This window comes from Sander vitreus, chromosome 21 (genome assembly GCF_031162955.1).
Source record: "Sander vitreus isolate 19-12246 chromosome 21, sanVit1, whole genome shotgun sequence".
Classification (NCBI taxonomy): Eukaryota; Metazoa; Chordata; class Actinopteri; order Perciformes; family Percidae; genus Sander; species Sander vitreus.
Window position 1 is genome coordinate 13431997 of NC_135875.1, and position 21197 is coordinate 13453193.

At 39.1% G+C, this 21197-nt stretch overlaps 1 protein-coding gene across 2 annotated transcripts; it reads left to right on the forward strand.

Moving 5' to 3' along the window:
* The first annotated feature begins 2500 nt into the window (after window positions 1-2500).
* Window positions 2501-10050, forward strand: znf281b (zinc finger protein 281b). Of its 2 annotated transcripts, none has more exons than XM_078279242.1 (7): window positions 2501-2618; window positions 4622-5143; window positions 5375-5488; window positions 5629-5752; window positions 6742-6825; window positions 6960-7078; window positions 7462-10050. In XM_078279242.1, the coding sequence occupies exons 2-7, from the start codon at window positions 4694-4696 to the stop codon at window positions 9082-9084; spliced, it is 2514 nt and encodes an 837-aa protein (XP_078135368.1). In that variant the 5' UTR covers window positions 2501-2618; window positions 4622-4693; the 3' UTR covers window positions 9085-10050. The 2 variants fall into 2 exon arrangements, with proteins under 2 accessions (XP_078135368.1, XP_078135367.1); XM_078279241.1 differs by having other exon boundaries at window positions 5629-5751; window positions 6732-6825.
* The last annotated feature ends 11147 nt before the right edge of the window (window positions 10051-21197 follow it).

Consider the following 21197-nt stretch of genomic DNA (forward strand, 5'->3'; position numbering starts at 1 on the left):
ATATGTTTGTACTTTGTCTTGTTCTGTAGCCTGCCTGTTTTTATATCTTGTTTGCACCTTATGTTCATTTCAGTTTATTCTTTTGTTTTTTCACCGGGACCAGGGAAACACAATTTTGTTCCTCTATTTACTGTACTGCACTGTGTAGAGAACAATAAAGGATCTCTTATCTTATATCATGTTCAGGAAGGTTAGCCTACAGTATAAGCTTGCTTCACACCAAGTCCCTGTGGAAATATTATCAAATGAATATGACTAGATGTTGTCAAAGCTAATTACACAATATAATTATGGAATCATTGCTGCTCCCTTTCAAATGAGGGCAGTGATGTGATCAATACTGTATCTGTTCTTTGTTTTTTTCAATAGTAAGATTGTATCAAACCTCTGTGAAAGCAGGTAATGGCACCAGTCCCAAGAGGATTATCAAGTTTGAATGTATGGAAAATTTTGCAACATTTTGATTTCCTCTGTAGTTCCTTCATCATTGTCAATTTATCATCTTACACTCCTTACAGGAAATTGAGGCTGATGGAAAACAGAAAAAGGGAGACACCCTGTTGGACTTAGTCACAGGCCAGCTGTCCAGTATTAGGAGTGTAAACTAAATAAATGGCCATGTTAACAAAATGGAAAAACTCTTTTTTTAGATTTGGACATACTGATAATTGTAATTTCCGTATGAACAGTGGACTCCAAAGCACATGCCATGAACTCATCACTGTAAGGCATTCATCTGATAACTAGCAGTTTCAAGTTGATAATGAAAAACATTTGTGTATTCAGTTAGACTGTTTTTGCTCTTGACTCTTGGAAAAAAATATGTGAACTATGATAAATGAACTGTAGAAAAAACAGTGTCCTAATTTTTATAATACTTGATGATATTAAATATCAAATGGAAATGCTTCATGCTTCAGTGGTGAAAGGAAAGCTCTCAATGATTATTATGTAAGCAATTAAAATAACCAGTTCTACCAAGCCACAAATGTAGTGCCTCAACATTTAAAAGGAAAGGACACACCAACAGAAAATGTTCTATTCAATCTAAGAATAGAACGGTAAGAGGGCAAAAATTGTGCAGGTGTGAAGACAATATAAACAAAAATAATTAAGGTCTTAAAATCACTTTATTTTGACAAAGGGACATTTTAAAATGTAGGCCCACAACATAAGGTCATAATGAAGGACTCACCTTAATCAACAATTTCTGCAGTGAAGTAAATTCACTGATGAAGTTTGTAATTAATGAGATTACCTAAAATCAGTTCATAGTAAAGTTGGCTATTGTGCTCCAGGGCTGTTGTCTGCTTTGCTCAGTTGGTAATCCAGCGCTGTATTTTTGTGTAGGGATGCACCGATCTGATACACCAATTGGCAATTAATACTGACTTTACTAAGGCAACTGCTAAATGTGACCGATGCATATTACATACTGTTTATTCATCCATGTCATCATACAATTCAGTGTTTTAACTACCATTCAGTCATGACAGGCCACTAACTCCAAATTCCTCCTGGCTTCATGTGACCTGAGCTGATAAAAATGATCTTAATGAGTGAGAGCATTGGTATCAGATTAGTCATATGTATCAGCAGATACCTTGAGTTGAGATATCTGGAGTGAAAATTTGGATCAGTGCATAATGTTGTGTGTATGTGAATCACATCTGTGCAAGCCTCAATAGGATCTGAGTAGAACATATCTGTGTTGCCCCAAAAATTAGAATATATCATGCAATCATACATACACAATACCCCTGTATGATAGTCTTAACATTTTATAAAGAAAATATACAGTTTGTGGCAGGGTGATTGTTTTGTGCTACATTGCATTTAATTTTATTTTGGATCCCATTAGGTTAACCAAAACAGAGGCTATTCTTCCTGGGGTCCATCAACCTACAACTCAAAATCACATTCCAACACACCATAACACCAACTCTAATGTACAAAACCAGAAAAACAAAACTATATTAAATAAATAAACACAGAAAAAATGCTAAAATAAATAAATATTGCTAAGTAGCCTAGACCTTGTATGCAATTAAAAGACATTGTAGCCTTTATAAACCTAACTTTAAAATGATTAAAACAGTTCAAAGTGGGATGATATACCTGCGTTTATAACAATTTAGCATTATAAAAATCTATATAAAATTGTAAAATGAGGAGGGAGTTGGAGATGCTGTTTAAGGAAAAATGTTAATGAATCGTTTCTTGTGTTCTGAATTACATGTAACGTTAACGTTAAAGACAAAGAGTTGCACAACGCCATGTCTCTCTACATTACAGTAGTATTTGTTCATGCTAATGGATACAGTGTGTTTACATTACTAAAGCGCACAACTACTTGTGTGTTGTCCACATGGATGTATTATACTATGATACTGATGATACCACTGAGGTTGTCCACTGAGCCTCTCTCAAACCCAAACCTCAGCAGACTTCGCCTGTCTCCTCTCACGACCCGTCCGCTACACCCATAATTCCCCGCGCCAGGACAAGATGGACGAAAGCAGCGACCGCCGGAGCACAGTGTTTTGGCAATAAAACCCTAAAGCGACGAACACAGAGAGAATATAGGCACGTTTGAAACCAACTGCGGTCATGTGTAGGTGAGTGGGAAGCTAAATAGATTTTAATTTGTGGCGAGTGCTTTGGCTTTGTCGAGATTTACGCGACGGAATTGTCTGGCTCGGGGAGATGCACTGAGACCCAGCATCATTGTTTCTGTTGCATGGGCCGTAATGCGGATTTTCAGTGGGGCAGCTAGCAGCTAACTAGCTAGCTCATGGCAGCTTGATTGTTATAAACACAGCTGCCTTAAAGCGCAGTTTTATTTAGCTCGGTCACTGGATCTGAAGTCTACATGTACCGCAGTCGCCGAGGAATGTTTTGCTAGCCGAATGCACTGGTAAGCATTATGCGGTTGTAATTACAGCTAAAGTTAGCTAACAATAAATAGAGCGCCAGACAGATTTGATTTCACGAGCGTCATCAAAGCTTTGGAATTGGAGAATGAGCAATTTATGCCGCTGACCTGACTTTAAATCAAACTTTCTGTTTAAATTCTCCTTATCACTGCTATTTTTTTCTGTGAGTGATTCGTGCCATTTAGTTTTAGGATGCTTCCCCTCATATAATTGCATTTTAAATGGCCAGTATATGCGTTAATAGCATCAAATCATGGATCCTGTTTAGTGTTAGCCAGCTTGATAGCAACACTAGTTAACGTTAACAGGCTAAACGTTACATTGACCATAACGGATCAGATTAGACATTGACTAAATATGCGGGTTATTTGAGACTACAGAACTTAAAATGTTGTTGTGACTTTATTTGAATGATGGATATTGGCTTTAAATGCGTCTTAGCCTATTGTTTTGATTGAGGACGTAAAGGTGCGTTGATTGTCTCATTGTGGCTAGCTTGCTATGCTAACTAGCTGGCTAACTATTATGCATCACAAAAGCTCATCCGCTTTCTGTTGAATTCCGTGTCGCGTAGCCAAATGGTCGACTGGTCTAGACTAAACAATACATTCTCACTCTAGTCTTCTGTGCTCGTTTCGATACACGTACCACTTAGCAGCCGACTGCCTAATTTGACTGAAATGTCTAGCTGTAGTTGACCTAGCTAAATATCGTTTGTTTTAGGCATGTGTAGTGAACCGATTCATTTGCCAATATTGCAACCATTGCCCCCAGCTTTTTCATTGATGTTGGTTTATTAGTCAAAGATGGCAAGCGGCGTAGTCCAGCATGCATCAAAGTGCGAAAACAATAGGGATGTCTGTATAAACGCTATCAACCTACTGCACAGATCTGATTTTGGCTACAGTCCAAGACACATGTGGTGCTAAATGCCACAAGCAGAACAATACGGGATGAGGATTGAATATTTCAGAGGCAATTTTGGATTGATTTTCCTTCTTATATTGAACGATTATATTGAGTGCCGAGCTTCCCAATTTTTACTTTGCAGTCACTTCATCATAGATCATTGATATTATTCATCCTAAATGTGTGTCTTTTGGTGCTTTTTTAACCACATTTTTGTATTTTACTAATACCTTGGCACACATTGACTCCATTCATTTATCTTCTATTAGAATCTCTTGAATACATGTTATATACAATCTAGTTTCTTTCATGATGACTGACCTCATTTATTCATTTCACTGATAAATGTGTCAATATGCGCTGCTGTATTTCACAAAGTTTCCCAAAATGAGGTGTTTATTTGAATTCAGAGGTTTCTTGTGATTAGTTTTTTCCTCTGTGTGAATTAAAGTATTTTTTGCAACATATTTATTAGGGGTTCCAGTTACTGTACGCAGTGCTTCCTTTTAGGTAAAGCCTAATAAATCCAATTAAGTAATGAATGGGCGACTGAGAGGAAATTCAGAGAACATTGTAGTGCACGCAGTACACACTGAAGGCTATGTAGCAGTTACTAAATTTACTTTACTGGCGAGACTTAAAGGTGAAATGTTAAACTAAAGACTTGGGCTACAACAAAATGTGACTATTACTTTGAATTGTATGCTTATTAATGTCTGAAATCATCAATACTTAACATGACTTTTTTTTTTTTTTGTATCTGCCCTCTCTTCCAGGATATTCTTCTCCTGCATTCCTCTTTAGATTTATTGCCCACCTTCTTCCCTGCACAAAGCAAAACCACCACTATGAGTATTATCCAAGACAAATTAGGCAATGAGTTTTTGCGCAACGGTGGCATGGATCCCAATTTTGCACCAGGTATGCTTATGTTCAGCCACCTGCCGCCTGTCACCAGCTTTACACGGCTGGCCTCCCAGTCCGTTATGGGCGAGCTTCCTCACGAGATGATCCTGAAGAAAGAACGTGACTCGCCCCCGGAACACCATGGAGCCACTAACACCGGGGGCTTCCTCCAAAGCATGGGCATTAAGCAGGAGCGACTAAGCGAGCTGGATTACCGTATGCCCCTCTATGGCGGGGGTGGAGGAGTAGGGGTGAACTGTGCTGAAGGGGGTGCGGGGAAGAGTGGTAATGACATGCCGGACATGTCTTTCGGCAACCACCACCACCAAAATCACCAGAACATGCTCCTGCATGACCTCAGCCTCAGCAATGTTCGTTCCCTTGGAGAACCGGTGAGAAAGGGTTGTTGTTGTTCTAAATCTTGTTTAGAATATGATATTTAGTTGAATTTGACATTAATTTGCCAGACTGCCCTTCTTGTGCTTAGTTTGCCCCCTTACTGCTTAAGCACAAATTGTGACAGGCTTTTATTTGTAGACCTTTGTTTCCTCTTGCAGTAGCGATTTCTGCCTCTATTTGCCATTTATAGACTGTGGTAAACTTACCTTGTCGTTTGACTTTAGATGCATGGAAGACCGGGTAAAGAGCCAAAAGAGTCCTCGGGTAGAAGAGGGCGGAGGAGCAATGGGGATGGGCAGGGAGGCAAAGCACGAAGAAAACGCAACGATGCTGCAAAGGTTAATGACTTATCTGCTTCCTCATCTTTGTCACTACACCAGAAGAAAAATGTGTTCTTTGGCTAAAACATATCTACACATGGAAAAAAGGCATGATGTGTAGAAGTCAACAGTATCTTACTTGTACTCTCTCCTTTTAGGCCATGATGTTGGATGCAGATGGAGCCTACTTGTCCCCCAACTCAAAACCACATATCTGTGAGCACTGTAATGCTGCCTTCCGCAGCTCCTACCACTTGCGCAGACATGTGCTCATACACACAGGTGAGAGACATTCGCTGCTTGTCAGTGCTTTACTTTTTTTTCTCTAGAATGTATACATTTAAAGTATGTCTAAATTAAAATATGTATTTACCAACTATGTCCACTACTCCTTTCACTAAATGCACCATTGCTGATTAGATCTCCTATGCTGAAAAAAGTGATATAAGATGCACACAGGATATGTTAGTTCAGAAGCAGAACAGATACAGCTACAGAAGGCAGTCTGTTCTCTCTGACAAGTACACGTTTGTGTCAAGATAAAAATGCCAAATTATAATAAAAGTATGCTTAAGATCCCTTTTGTAATTTGTATATATACATTATATAATATACATCCCCAGATCCATTTGCATGGAATCTGGTATAATATTATGTTACCAAGATTGCCCAAAAAACACAATTTTCCATTAATAAACACAGCACTCTCAGAACCCCTTAGACATTAAATTACACTCTTCACTAACCTCCCCTCTCACTAATTTGCCCTTCACCATGAGTGCTTGGGGCCTTACTTGAAACCAGACATCGCTAAAGCCAGGGATGACTCAATGATTACTCATGTATTTCTGGACGTCTTAGTCATTCTCTTTGCTGGGAATTCTTTTTTTCGACCTCAGTTTATTTTAAATCATTTGCCTTGTTTTTTCCTTATGCTTCCAAGTGTTACTGTATCTGACAAATGGTCTCTGCAGTCTAGAGTATTTGTATATCATACTTTAGACATGGGAAACGGTGTTCTGTAAAGGGGCCCTGTGCCGTTCTAAATACACAATGCAATGCACTCAGTTTCTTCAGCATATTTATTGTTAGTGTTAGACTGTTTAGCATGTGAGTCTCATACATCTTAGTTTGTATTCATGCACCAGGTGTTTGATAAAATGACACGGGTTCATGTGTCATTGTGACCATATGGTTAACGCAGTTATACGACAGGCTGAGAGTTAATTAATTAATGTGGTGAGCGGATTGTTGTACTCTTGATCGCACAGGTGAGAGGCCTTTCCGGTGCAGTCAGTGTAACATGAGTTTCATCCAGAAGTATCTCCTCCAGCGGCACGAGAAGATCCACAGTGGTGAGTTGCTGCATGTGGATATGGAGTGAACTGAAGTGTTTTGGAATGACTGCGTTCATTTGTCACCAGTATCAGTTTTATATAAACCTTGCTATTGTGACACAAGGCCTAACACTGTCATATGTCTTTTGCAGGAGAGAAGCCTTTTAGCTGTGACCAGTGTAACATGCGCTTTATCCAGAAGTACCATATGGAGCGACACAAAAGGACACACAGTGGCGAGAAGCCATATCGCTGCGATACCTGCCAGCAAGTAGGTTATATCTAGTCTGTTTGCTAAGTAGCTTACCACTGTTTTGTCTTTTCATTTTAAATTTTGGCTTTGTATATAGGCTACTTTTTGAATTGTCCTTTTATTGAATAGTGTGTATGAGTAACATGCATTATTATCATTAGCATGTGGGCAATTCAAAATGTTGTCTTTCTGTACTCCAATCCCTTATAAAGCCATTCAGTGTCAGAAGAGTTCAGGGAATGTAACGTTTTCTCATGAAATTCAATGGTACCTTTGCAGTATATTTTCTGTTTTTTAGGAATTAATAATGTATAGCATTTTAGAACTGCTTCCGTCCATTCAGTGGAAACTAAGCTTATACTCCTCTCTTCCTCATCCGTTTTCCCTCTGTCTACTTTTAGTTTTTCTCAAGAACAGACCGGTTACTGAAGCACAAACGAACTTGTGGAGAAGCCATAAAGAAGGGCCTGGACCCAAGCATGCTGGAGCTCAGCGAAGCGGAGCTAGGCCAGGGCAGCTATTCACTCACTCAGGGAAACTCTAACACCTCCGGGCGCAAGAGGGCCAAGTCCAAAAACAGTGAGGGCGGTGAGCGCAAGAGGAAGAAGAATGCCTCTGCATCAACAGCCTCGTCCTCTGGTGGGATGGCCCGTGAACTGGGCATGCAGGACTTCAGCATGGAGCACCCCTCGGGCTCTGGCCCCGCCATGCAGGGACGTACTCCCAAATTGGTCTTTAAAAAAGCTGGCCGCAAGGGCCTGGACAAGGGCCTCCTCTCTCTGGAAGACAGTGCTGACGGACAAAAACGGTTGGGCCACAAGCCTGGCTCCATGGATCATGTGGCGGTTTCCGACCTTGATAACATGGGGCTACTCCAGGGAGCCGGGGGCAACAAGCAGGGGCCCACCACCAGCAGCAACTACGATGATGCAATGCAGTTTGTGAAAAAGCGGCGCTACCTCCACGCAGTTAACAATGACTATGGAGCCGGCTCATTGCACATGGCATCCCAGGGCAATAGTGTCATCCAGGGTTCCCTGGGGCCTGAACCCACGCTGGCCATGCTGGACTCCTCTCCTTTGGAACTAAAGCACGACAAGTCGGGCATTCCAGATGAGGTACTGCAAAGCCTGTTAGACCATTATAGCCATAAGCCAGAGGGGACGCACCACCATGACGTGACTTTCGACCTGTCTGACCACCCACACCACGTAGACCTCCAGCCAGCAGCCCCCGTTACCCCTGAGCTGGAGGATGACTCTCCCAACGGTGGTGACAAGACAGCAGTGATGAGCGAGTACTCGAAATTCCTCCTGCAGGCCCTTGAGCGCACCAGCCATAGTGGACCCTTCCCCAGCCTTGGCCCAACGGGGCCTTTCCCACTCCTGTCCAGCAGCTCCAGTCCCACGGGGCCCTTGTTCTCAGACAAACACGTGTACACCACATCCCCAATGGATTGTGGCTACCCGCCTGCTGTCTCCTCCCCACTGCCCATCGTCGCCCCTTCATCAAACTCCTCCTCATCCTCCTCCAAGTCCCACTATGGCATGCTCGTCGGCTCCCCCTCCCAGGCAGGCTACCACATCAGCTTGGAACCTACTAGCCACCAGCAGCTAACTCCATCTCAGGAGCTAACTGAGCAGTTGGAGAAGCAGCACTCCCCTGGCACCTTCAACCTACCTCCCCAGGACCTGACTCTCTCAGCAGAGGGCTCCAAGGGGCAGCAGCCCAAGGCCGGAGGGAGCGCTGCACCCACCAACGGCTCCAGCTACCCAGACATGTCCCCACTGAACCCCCCTAAAGAAACCACGTACCAGATCGAGAACTTCGCCCAGGCCTTTGGTTCCCAGTTCAAGTCAGGGCGGGGGACCCCTCTGAGCTATGGCAGTGATCCTGGGACAGAGGTCGACCACCGAATACGGACTCCAGTGTCAGAATTCTCAGGGTATACCAGTTTGTTAGCTGACGTCAGTGAGCCAGTGAGTACAGGATCAAAAACCCAGACAAGCCAAAGTTTCAGATAAGGGTCAAACGAGGTGAATCCAGTAGGGGGCTGTTCTGTTACTGTCCATACAGTCCCTATACCCATCCTAATTTTGTTCTTGTAGCAAAGTTTTGTTTTTTATACACTGCCATTACATGTTAATACAAAAATGACCAGGGAGGGTCTTTCATGGCCTCAAATGCAATTTTTAAAAAATATTCTCGTTTTTATGATGTATTTAGTCGCTTCATTTTTGTTTTAAAAGTAGGGATTTTGATATGAACGTACCGTAGATTTAAATGTAATTTAAAACATTTAGAGGGTAGCTATAAACTTGCTTGATTTCTTTTTCTGAACCCATCGTTTTACCAATCATCATACCATTGTAAAGTAATAATGAATAATGTTGATAATTTCAATAATAACGTTTGTGGCAGGGAAAGGCCCAGAATTCAAATGGCAAAAAAAGTATATATTGTCTGTTACAAGAAACGTATTAACTCAGGAAAATAGGCAAAATTGTGTAATAAGACTTTGTATAATGAGATGCAATTAGCACAGTTTTTACAGGTGTATTTTGAGACTACAAAGCATTGATTTAGTGTGTTTTTTTTTTTGTTTTTTTTTTTATAAACTCGTCAGAACAACAAATTACAATACATGATCACGTTTGGTTTCAACTGCATGTTGTTGAGATTATGGTACTGTTGCGTCAATTGTGAAGACATCCACATTTCTTTTGAGAGCCACGTGTACACGAGGTAGTGGAGTTCAGCACACAGCATGTTCTGAAGTGATGATTGAACATAACTGGCTGTTCTGTCTGCATTATGCGTCAGTTAATGAAGCCTGTCTAACCGTGCACTCCTCTGGTTGTGCCCACCGGTGGCCAGTAGAAAAGACATCTTAGACAAAATTCAACCCATTGCTGTTCCGGCTGTCTCAGAAAGCAATGAACCTGAATTTGTGATCTTTTCATCATGCTGTTGCTGAAGTGATTTTTTTTTTTTTTTTAAACAAGTCACCACTTTTCTACTCCACTCCTTGCTGTTCCTTTTTGTGTCAATGGAATCAAACAAGCACTTTTTAAAACAAATCATCATTGGAAGCAACAACAACCCATTCAATTTGCATATGCGATACGATGATTATTAATATTATTTTTAAGAGGAGAAAACTGTGAACGAGGGAGGGAGGGAGGGAGGGGCTGGGGGTGGTTAATGGGGTTTGATAGGGGTTGACTAGGCATGACCATGGGCATCTAAATGTATTTTGTTGCTTTTAGAAGAAAGCGGGAGGGGGGATTTTTTTTCTTTTCTTTGTTGGGCGATGTTGTAAAAAAAAATGATTTGCCATAATTTTGTAATCCAATATTCTGAGAGTACCTCTTTGTATTTAAGTGTTTGGAGAGACAGGCTGACATGCTGGAACCCTTATATCTTTGAACCCATGAGTATGTTGGATACATACCCAAACCCTTTTATTTATTCTCCACTAGCCACAACACAACTCAGTAGCTGATATTTTTGGCAAGTAATCACATGACCTGCCCCCCACCACCCCCCCCCCATCCCTCTATGTGTAATGATTTCTTTTCTTTTTTCTTTTTTTAAACCCCACTGTTGTAGTAATTGCAAGAAACTGCTTCAATAATACAGTTAAAAAGAAAAGTTATCACCTCCTCTCCCCAAAAATGCAGCCCTGCACTCACAAGAATAAACAATGGCCTTCTTTGTCTTCCGTGGCTAAAGCTAATCTAACCCGGCAGCCAGGGTTGATATTTAATTTAGTTGATTTCCTGTGAGCCCCCCCCCCCCCTTTTTCCTTTTCCTATGTCTGTGAGCTCCACTGCCAAGAGACTTTGAAGCTGCTCAGATCACAGGGAACAAAGACTGTCTGACCAGCCACCTCACTCCAAACACACTATGCTTTTAAAGGAAAGAAAAAGAGTGGGTGAGAGACAGAGATAAAAAAGAAAAAAGAAAAAAAAGAAAATACGATTGACCTAAATATACCTCATATCACTAAAGCGTAAGAAAGCAGGGACACGCATTTCATGTATGTAGTGGAAATATTTGTAGTATAGGTTTCGATATATTGTATAATCATTTAACACTGCCTGTGTTTACAATTATAGAGCAAATGACTCGTCAAAATGCAAATGTATTTTTTTCTTCTTCTGTAAAACATCCACACCAAGCAGTGTTGCATTCTAGATGCCTCATAAAACATTAATTCTTATGTTATATCCCTTATTTTTGTTACTTGCCATAATGTGTTTTGATATGATCTCTAGAAGGATATTGTTTACAAAAATGTACAAAAACACTAAAAATGTGTGTTCTCAATTTTTTTTTGAGTTTTTCTCCAGTATGCATGATAAAGACATTTTTTTTGTATGGCTTTTTTTCTGACTGTCACCTCAATACCACGTTTTGTAGCATTCCTTTGTCTTATTTGTTCTAGACCCCTTGTGTTATGATTTCCCAGGCTGTACCTGTTATTGAGATGATGAACGGATTAGAGAAGCCAATAAAAACTTTTTGTTACAAAAAAGTACATTGTGTGGGATTTTTGTCTCTCAAAAGCACTGATTCTCCAACACTAAAATATCAATCCAGGTATTGTATGTTGACTTACTGTTGAATTGACTTACTCATATTAGGTCTACTACACTTTTATGCCACTGCTATTGTTTATTTGCATATTAAGAACGTCTCTTATTTGGCCTTTCTTTTATATTGTATTTAATATCCGAATATGTGCCATCCCAATTTCATTGTATTGTCTTGCACAGCAGTAAAATGACAATACAAGTTTCTTATCTTATATTACCCAGAAAAAAAAAATAGTTTACATTGTTTGGCAATAATAGTTGAATATAATTTTAATTAAGTGTCTCATTTGCAGATAAATGTCCTGCACTTCAATACAAATAAGTATGAGCAGTAATGTGTACTTTAGTATCAAAAGTAAGTACAGGTAGTGAGAAAGCTTTGTTGTATCTGCAATATATACATGGGCGTAAGTCTGATCTAACAGTAGGGGGGGGACAATAAACATAAAATTTCTGAAGAGCAATTTTTGAAGGGGACACGTATTGAATAATACAGCCAACTATACTTGTAGAGGACATGTGTACACAGAGGAAAGCCTTAATACTATCATTAGTGTAGCATGGAGACTGTACCATTATCCTTCTTTTCAGTGTTTCTCTTGATTCAGTGAAAAAGCTAACTATATTGACCAAAATATTCTTCTTTAAAACCATGTATTTATGTTTAAGTTGTTTACAATCAAGCCACAAAAATACCTTAAAACATAATGACTTATTTTGAAAAAGTGTCCCCATATAAAAGAAATACAATACGTTTGTACACTTGTTAAATTAGCTGATCATAATGTAAATTAGTGAGCCACTGGTAAAGCTCATCTGCTAACCCTGACAGCCACACACCTCCAAAAATATGAACTGAGCTCAACACACTTACCTGAGACTCTACACCTGACTGTCCCTGGTCTCCCTGTCCCTCAGTTCTTTCTGTCTCCTTTGCCAGTGACATAGTGACGTTAGTATTTCCATAAGCACCCATTCTTATAAAGATGTTACCAAATTGTCTTGATATGAGGACTTATTGTACTTACTTAGCGTCTTCGTGTAGGCCTACTGAAAAAGGATCTTATGTCTGTTTTTCTTTTCTCTGTCATTTTTAACAACAACACAAATCTTTAACGTCAGATGTCTAAATATGAGTTAGGTTCATAGGTTCACCACGTGGTCATATTATAATTCTGAAATTATCTTGCGTCCTCCACATAAATATTAGGTTTCGTCTGGGACAGAGGATATATATTTAACTGATCAGCCACTTCATGTTGAGCAAAACACAACTGTAGATCTTCAACATTAACCCTAATATCAGTTTACACATAACGGTAGTTGTAGTGGGTGCATTTCTATCCAACAAGCTATAAGCTAGGTAACGTTACAATATATTACACTAACATAGCGAACTTTTTTGTCATGACTAATTCATTAATTACTCAGCATCATTTCTATTTGAGAAAAGAAAAACTTCATCCGATGTTTAATGTGAATAAAACAGCCTTGAACTGCCTACTTACTACACTCCTGTCACTACCCGATGTGACTGTGACTGGGAGTCTAGCGCAGATCTTACAGTGGATGCACCTTGCTCCTACTGTGAGTAAATCCAGTTTATAGTATGTCCTGTCACAGGAGATTAATTATTAACTGGTATTACATACAGGACTCCTGTGATCTTTTAAGGGATAATGTGTTTTTTATGTGATGGTGAATCATCCTATCATTTAGACATGAGGCCCTGCTGCCTGAGGATGGCGCTGCTGCCTGGAGTAACTCAGGATCTCCTGACAGACATAAACTCAAGATGAAATATTGACAGTTACATTGATTCTACAATATCAGTTGCTTGAAATATTTAGCATGTTTTACAGGTGATAAAAAGGTGACTTTGTCTTTTGTATGGAATAGATCAGCAGCTTCAACCCTTTTTAACTGTTTGATTACACTTTTCAGTAGCTTTAAATTAGAAGGAGCAAACTGTGCTCTCTCTTTACTTACTCTGTTTGTCTCAGTATAAATAAGGAGTGAATCCAGTGCTCAGCCCAAACAAATCACTATTCAGATAAGTTAGAGAAACCTCAACCATGATCTATCCCTAAACGTAACCAAGTGTTATAGTTTCCTGACTTTGACCGTTCCTTAACCGTAGTTTATAACCACTATCTTCCCCAAAGCTTAACCATACACTGGTACCAGGAAGTCCCATTGAGATCAGAAATCTATTTTCCACGCAATGCCTGGCCAAGATTGTAGATGTACACACTCACAACATATTAAAACATGATGAACAAAATTCCCAATAAAACAGCCATGGACAGATACTGTAGAAAGTAGAGAGAATATTCTGCCTATAAAGAAAGAAAGACACTTAAATCAGTGGTGGAAAGTAACTTAAGTACTTAGTAAGTACAATTTTGAAGTAGTTTACTTTACCCTGGGAACTATACGAATCTGCCGAGCTCATGTTTCATTTGCTCTGGCAGAAACTTTACTTTAGTATTTCCATTTTCTGCTACTTTATATTTCTACTCCACTACATTTCAGAGGTAGATATTGTAGTTTTTACTCCACATTTATTTGATAAATTAAGTCACTTTACATGTTCGTATTAATAATAAAACATATCAACATAATAATAATCAACAAATACATTTAAATGTAATGTTATAGATTATGATAAAACTTTATTGAACACTGGTGAGAAATTCACAAGCCACCCATCAGATGAAGTATATTAATTAGTTAGCCCCACCATTACCAGCTTTGACATTAAATTGATGAGCATTAATGCATTCATAATTATAATGCAATAATATAATATACATTAATCTAAAATGGACCATAATGGGTACTTTCACTTTTGGTACCAATACTTTTGTACGTTTACTTCGGATTATTTCTACACTGTGGTATTGCTTCATTTCTACTTATGTACAAGTTCTGAGTACTTCTTCCACCTCTGCACTTAATGTTGGTTTTCCTTTTATGTGTCACCCATTTTTAATAAATGAACCATGACTTTGCAGTGTAATTGGTTTGAAGAAATATTCCCTTCCTTCTGCCCTTGCCCTGTTTGCTTTCGGTAGCTTGAGTTCAGAATCAAAGGTCTGACTTCAGGGAATGACTGGCACTGCCACTTTTTGCCAAGCTGGTATCAACCATCATGTCCTAACTCAAATCACAACGTCATTGTCAGGAACAGCAGATTGGGATGATCACAACTGTAAGTGACTTTGGACTTACAGTTAGCAAGATGACCAGAGGCAGTTATTGCTCTGTGGTCGCACCTCTATTGACTCAAGGCAACATCATCATAAAACCTGCAGGTGAAAAATGTAGCTGGCGAATTATACTAGATGTCTTAATTCGCAGGAATGAAGAATTGACCTGCTGTTAAATAAACTGTTGAGGTGAACATCATGTAAAATAATGTGATAATAAGCAGAACCCAAGTTCAAAAATTTACTTTTTGAGAAATGATCTTTTAACACTTAAAGATTGTGAAGAAAAAAATGAATAGTGACATATTTTTTGTTCAGCAAAGCAATGTGATTTATGGTAAATAGTAGCATAGTATTGGATACCATTATTGTGATCATGTTGATTGTTGGGTGAAAAGTAAGGGACGGGATGGAATGGACCACCGGAGGAAAATAGGGGAGGGTCGTGTCTTTTTATTCTTTGCTGAGGGGAGGGTCATCCAACATTTTTCAGTCCAGAGGGGGGGGGGGGTCACCCAACTTTTGTATTCATGAAAGCAAAATTTCAAAGTGGCTTGTTTGGTGCATATTTTTCCATGTAGTTCCATGTAGCTCTCTCAGTCTCTGCCCTCCTTCGCTACCAGATGGGTCTGACCCATGAGTTTGCTGTGGCAGGGCATAGACATATAGGGCAAGGGGGAGCTGCCCCCCTGGTGGCTGAAACAGGTAATTGCATTGTTTAAAAAATGAGTGGAATAATTCTGGCATGATCAGATATTTTATAAATATCTTAAATAACACAAAACAACTAAATGGTGGTAGGTAATACATCAGATTTCATATACAGCTTTAGTAAAAAAAAATATTACCTGGCTGACGATGGGAGCAGCAGGACGCAAAAAACGAAAATGACTTTTGTACTATGTCTGGACATCTTACCGTGCCAAAGTTGCAATAAAGGTTTCCTAAATGCCACATCAGCACATCACGTCAGCTTACTAATTGATTGCGGGTTTTGTGTAGATTTGGACTTTTATACGTTTATTCCACTTTGTTTAAATGGCGAAGTGGAGAAAGCCTAGTGACGAGTCCATAGCAACCAGTTTAGCGTGTTGAATACTACCCAGAGTGCCTTGCTGAATAGTCTCAATATTTTATTGTTTTATTTCATGTGAATACTAGTTTACTAGAGGAGTAACTTAGTATTTGAAGTAATGCAGTAATGCAGGAATTGTGCATTTAGTTTCCATGCTTATTTTGTTTCCACAACAATGTTAGAGAGTAAATCTACTGAAATGGCCACCACACCATAACAGAGGAGTGGGATGCGTCAGATCAGAATGCAGAGGTTTAGTCTCATATGTCATAGCTATAAAAAAACAACAACAAAGAAACAATGGGAATCTGTATATATTTTCCAAACAGAAACCAGTACAGAATATATTGATAAATTGTTGGGGGAGGGTCATGCCTTTTTTCCAAATCGTTTTGGAGGGTCATAGAAATTGTATTACTGGTGAGGGGAGGGTCCCTAAGGAGTGGACTACCTTTGGGAAGAGTTTGGCATGCAGATTAAAAATAAGTATGTGTGGTTTCAGTTTAGTATAATCGAAAGCTTTAGGCCTATTTCTACTGATTCAACTTAACCAAAAACCTAAATAATTTATAGATGGATAGATGGACTTTATTAATCCCAAACTGGGAAATTACTGTGTTACAGCAGCAAGTTACACACATAATCACTCACACACATACAGAAAATACAAGAATAATACTAGAAATAATAAATAAGACAAAAATAAAATAACACAACAAAAGATAAAAACACCTACTCAAAATATATACTTAGAGGAATGAAAAGAATGTAGGCAACATGTATATACAAGTGTAGAATGAAAATGTACAACCATACATAGTATATAACAAAATGAAATATGTATACTATTAATTAGGAAGTAACCAGTGTGCAGGTAGATGTGTACCCTGTAACGCCAAAACCCTGTTGTATGCAATCTGATTAATCTGATACATGTTATCTGCCCCCTGGTAGACTGTCCATGCACTGCAGGCAGTAGAGACCCTCACAATACAAAATCAAAAATGTCTGCCCTCATTTACCATTCTTACGTAATACATCCATGCATTCACCGAGCTGCAGATGTTTTGTATGGAAATCTTTGCTAATTTAGAATAGAGAATAACATCTATATTGTTACTAATACTTTAAAATGAATATTGTCTGGATTGAAGCAATTTATAATTATAATTAGGCTACTTTGTTTTTTGTTGTTTATTTTTAGTAAAACCATGTTGAAATGTGATAACATTACTGCAGGTACTTTGCGGGACCGTTTTTATTCATTTTTATATATTTCTTTTAAGCTAGCGCCACGGTAACGTTAGTGGGAGGCCTATGTTGTGAAAGTAGACGATTTGAAGAATCCATGGTAGCAACCATGACATGCCAGCTATAGACCCTTTGCAAACACGTCACACGACCACGTGATGGCGCCATGACGGACGGCAGAAGCACAGGCTAAACGGTAGTAGACGAGCGGAAAGTTTCATAGTTTCAATCAGTTTGAAATACATAACACTAAATAAACTGTATTTATGGCTTTATATGGCTTCTTCTATTGAACAACAAGTTGTCATGCTGTTAACGGTCATGGTAGGGCATCTGGTAGGTGCTCACAAAAAGCAGTATTTGGAGATGTTGGAGATAGCAGGATTGCATACCGACCCTTAATTCGTTCTCCCTCCGTTTTCACGGACCTCATTAAATCACCGACTCTGCCCGACTTCAGGCCACACGATCTGTACCACTATGTGGTAAACGGGGTATTCCCATATACTGGTGCTGATCTCAAAGCTTTTAAAAGTCTGGATGCTTACCAGTTCTTTGTAGCTGGCTGGGTTACAGGTACGCGATGCTACGCTAACGGCGGGGGGAGGTACTTCATAATGGCAAAGATAAGATATCAATCTAGGGTTTATTTTGTATTAACATCTATTCTTTACTTAAGTAAAGATTTATATAACACGTACCCCACATTGTTCACTGGGTGTGCCAATGCAACTTCCTAGCTAATGGATGCCTGAACACATCCCAGCTCTGGGAAGTGCAGTCATTAATTATCTATCACACGTTCATCCATGCAGTAAATCACGGAGTGTATATGATCAGTAGTAACCACACATAATTGTAACATCTAGCCATCTTCTTATCTGTGATTATATTCGCTGTGTAGCCTATGTTTAGATTTGACTGGTGGATATTACGACGCGATGGGCAGCAGCTAGCGAGCAGTCCAAAGCTAGCTGCAGCTAGCTCATCAGCTAGCCGGGGTAGGGGCTCCGCAGACCCGTAATTAACTCGTTTTTTAAGCTAGTTTCCGTGCCATGTCATCTTTAATTTAACCAATATTTTTTGTATGTGTGTTAAGTTAAATGATCAAGGGAACGGCTTTCTTTTTTGGATATGTAGCTAGGTCAGTGAATAACCGATGTTAGCTAGTTATGTGGGTCATCATCGGGTTGGACCTGTTAGCAGGAACAGCTGGTTAGCACGGCAACTAGCTGGTTGAGGATAATTTTATTTATCACTAATTTAAAACAGGAAGGCAATACATACACATGCTTGTGTTGGTGAGGATTACTCTGCAGATTGTGAATGTGAGAATACAAACACGAACGAAAACGTACGAGTTTAGCTTGGCGTCCGTCTACCATGGATGTATTAAGAGAACTACAGCATAGCTCTTCCGCCGTCCATCATGGCGTTCATAATTTGCGCGAGTGGAGCGTGACATCACGTGCAAAGGGTCAATAGCCATAGCCTACTTCATGCTAATTATGGCGAGGGGGAAACTGGCATGGTCATTTTCGAAGGGGCCCATGACCTCTCACCTCAAGATATCTAAATGAAATGGGTTCTATGGGTGTATTAATAGAACTACCCACGAGTCTCCCCTTTACAGACATGCCCACTGTATGCTAATCCCTGATCCCATGCAGTTTGGGGCAAAAACTATGCATCTTACAAATCAATCATACAAATTGGTTATTTTTGCCCATTCTAAAATGGTGTATTTGAATGTTTCTGCATACTGGGGTCCCTAAACAGGCTTGGAGTTTCATAAATTCGGTATGGCAGGAAAACTGAGACTCTTGTGGATTTAATGAGCACATTGTATTCATGAGACCACTTTCTGAAAATTGTGTCCATGTATAAAATGACCTTGTGTGAAACTAGAGACTTATGGCCTTCTTAATTTTTTTTTAGATAGCAAACAAATACAGTATAAGATGCCCTTAGAGTAATTATGGATGGCAACTCAATGGACATGGAGCAGTTAGTGGAAGATGATATAGAATAGACTCCTAATGCAATCTATGTCTTTGCTTCCAAGAAAAGAAAAGTGACCAATTAATTACCATAAATGTCTGACGTAATAAAAACGATACAAAAATGTATCATTTATCCAACAAAAAATAATAATAAATATTAATTTTGTGAAAAGGTCCAAAAAATACTTCAATTTAAAACAATAGTCTGGCCATTTTTTGATACTACAAGCTTTACAGGGTTGTTGTTTTGACCTTAATTAGCCTAGCAAACACCCATGGACACTGGTGCTTGAACTACTGTACTTCACCTTTAGTTAAAACATACCTGTTTTTATCTTTTGGCAATTTCAGCCATTTTTCCACCTACGCCCATGATGATGCTGAAGTGGCGCAAGACTTTAGTCGTGTTAACAGGGTTCAAAGTCAACTTGGAGATAATATTTTATGGGTCCTGATGGGGTGTTAGCTTAGATCTCATTGAAATTTAAAATAATAAAAAAAAAAAAATACTTCAGACTTAGACTACATTCTTAAGGTGACGTTTAAAACACACTTTGACTTTTCAAATGTTTCTTTCACGTTGAGGTCACTTTCACTTTGAGGTCTTATTGCAACTTAAATTGACTGGCAAGGAATGTCATTTTTCTCCCTCCTGTTCATTACAGTCCCTATAAGTAACTTATGAAGTCTGAGGCTGAGATATACAAAACAATTGTGGTATTTACTCTAGAAAGAAGCTGAAAATGAATGACATATGAATATTAAAGCAAGTAAACATCGTACATTGTTTGTCATTACACTGAGTTAGTAATTTTGTTTTTCGTTTATGTCGTACAAATCCTCCAATTCTGTTAGACATGTTTTCAGCTATGGAGATAAGTTCAGACAGGAAACGTGTACATGACATCACTTGATGCATGTGTGATGTGTTTGATATTGCACAATGATGATAGTCTGTCAGTAAACTCTCCTATGCTTTAAAGCTTCTTCTTTATTTAAAAAAAAAAAAAAACTGGTATACTGTAATTCCAAGTCTGTGTCAGCTTAACTTGAGTCAACGTTTGCTCTTGATGTGATCCAGGCACACAAATGCAGAACATGCATATTCATTTATTTTTTATCACTGATTCCGTATTGGCAGAAGTCAGTACTTCCTTTTTGTGTTACTTAACTGTGGCTTTAAACCTAAACAGTGGCAACTCTATATTTTGACAAACTGCAGCGACAGCTCTATGTCATGGAAGATAAATAAACAGATAAATGGCTTAGTAGACATGGAAAGTGGGGACACCAAATCTTCTTTTCTGGGTGTGAAATGTACTTTAGCACACAGTACTGCCCTCGGGGAGTGGCTAATGATTAAAACTGCCAGAGGACACCTGAGCCTTAAAGCCTCGTCCACGCTGGCTTTCTTTGTTTTGGTGAAGTTTTGTCAGCAAGATACTTTCCAATGGCTCAAGAATTCAAACTCCTTTGGCTAGTTGTGGCCTGTCTTGGTAAGTAGCCTGATTTTTTTTATATGAACTTGTATTTTAATCTTTGGGGATGATATGCGTTTTTGTCTTTCTTCATTGGCCGTTGCTCTATGAAATGAACAGGTGCTGACAGTCCCAATACGTCCTCAGCAGAGCTGTGGTCCCCAGGAAAATAATAATTTTGATTGCTAATGTGTAACGTTACTTAATTTATTTACATAAATATTTTAACAAAGTATTTGCAGTAATAATTGATTTTTCAATAGCTTCATTGTCATGTGACCCAGTGACTCCAAACCAATGCCAAATTATATTAATACACCATTTTTATTGGATTCCTCTATTTTATATTAATATTTATATGTACATTTGGCATTTTATTTCAATAGCTTTCATGTCATGTGACTAAGTGACTCCAAATCTATGCATCTATGCCAGATATTATTACTCCACTCGACAAGCTTACATTACGATTCTATGCTCTATAGTTACAACAAGCAAAAATTAAAGCTGTCTGTAT

Bases quoted from the DNA above. Each gene is read 5' to 3' on its own strand.
- znf281b (XM_078279241.1), top strand. From the start codon at position 4,694: ATGAGTATTATCCAAGACAAATTAGGCAATGAGTTTTTGCGCAACGGT. The intron at 5,489-5,628 runs GTTAATGACTTA...CTCTCCTTTTAG, and splicing joins AACGCAACGATGCTGCAAAG to GCCATGATGTTGGATGCAGA. The intron at 7,079-7,461 runs GTAGGTTATATC...GTCTACTTTTAG, and splicing joins GCTGCGATACCTGCCAGCAA to TTTTTCTCAAGAACAGACCG.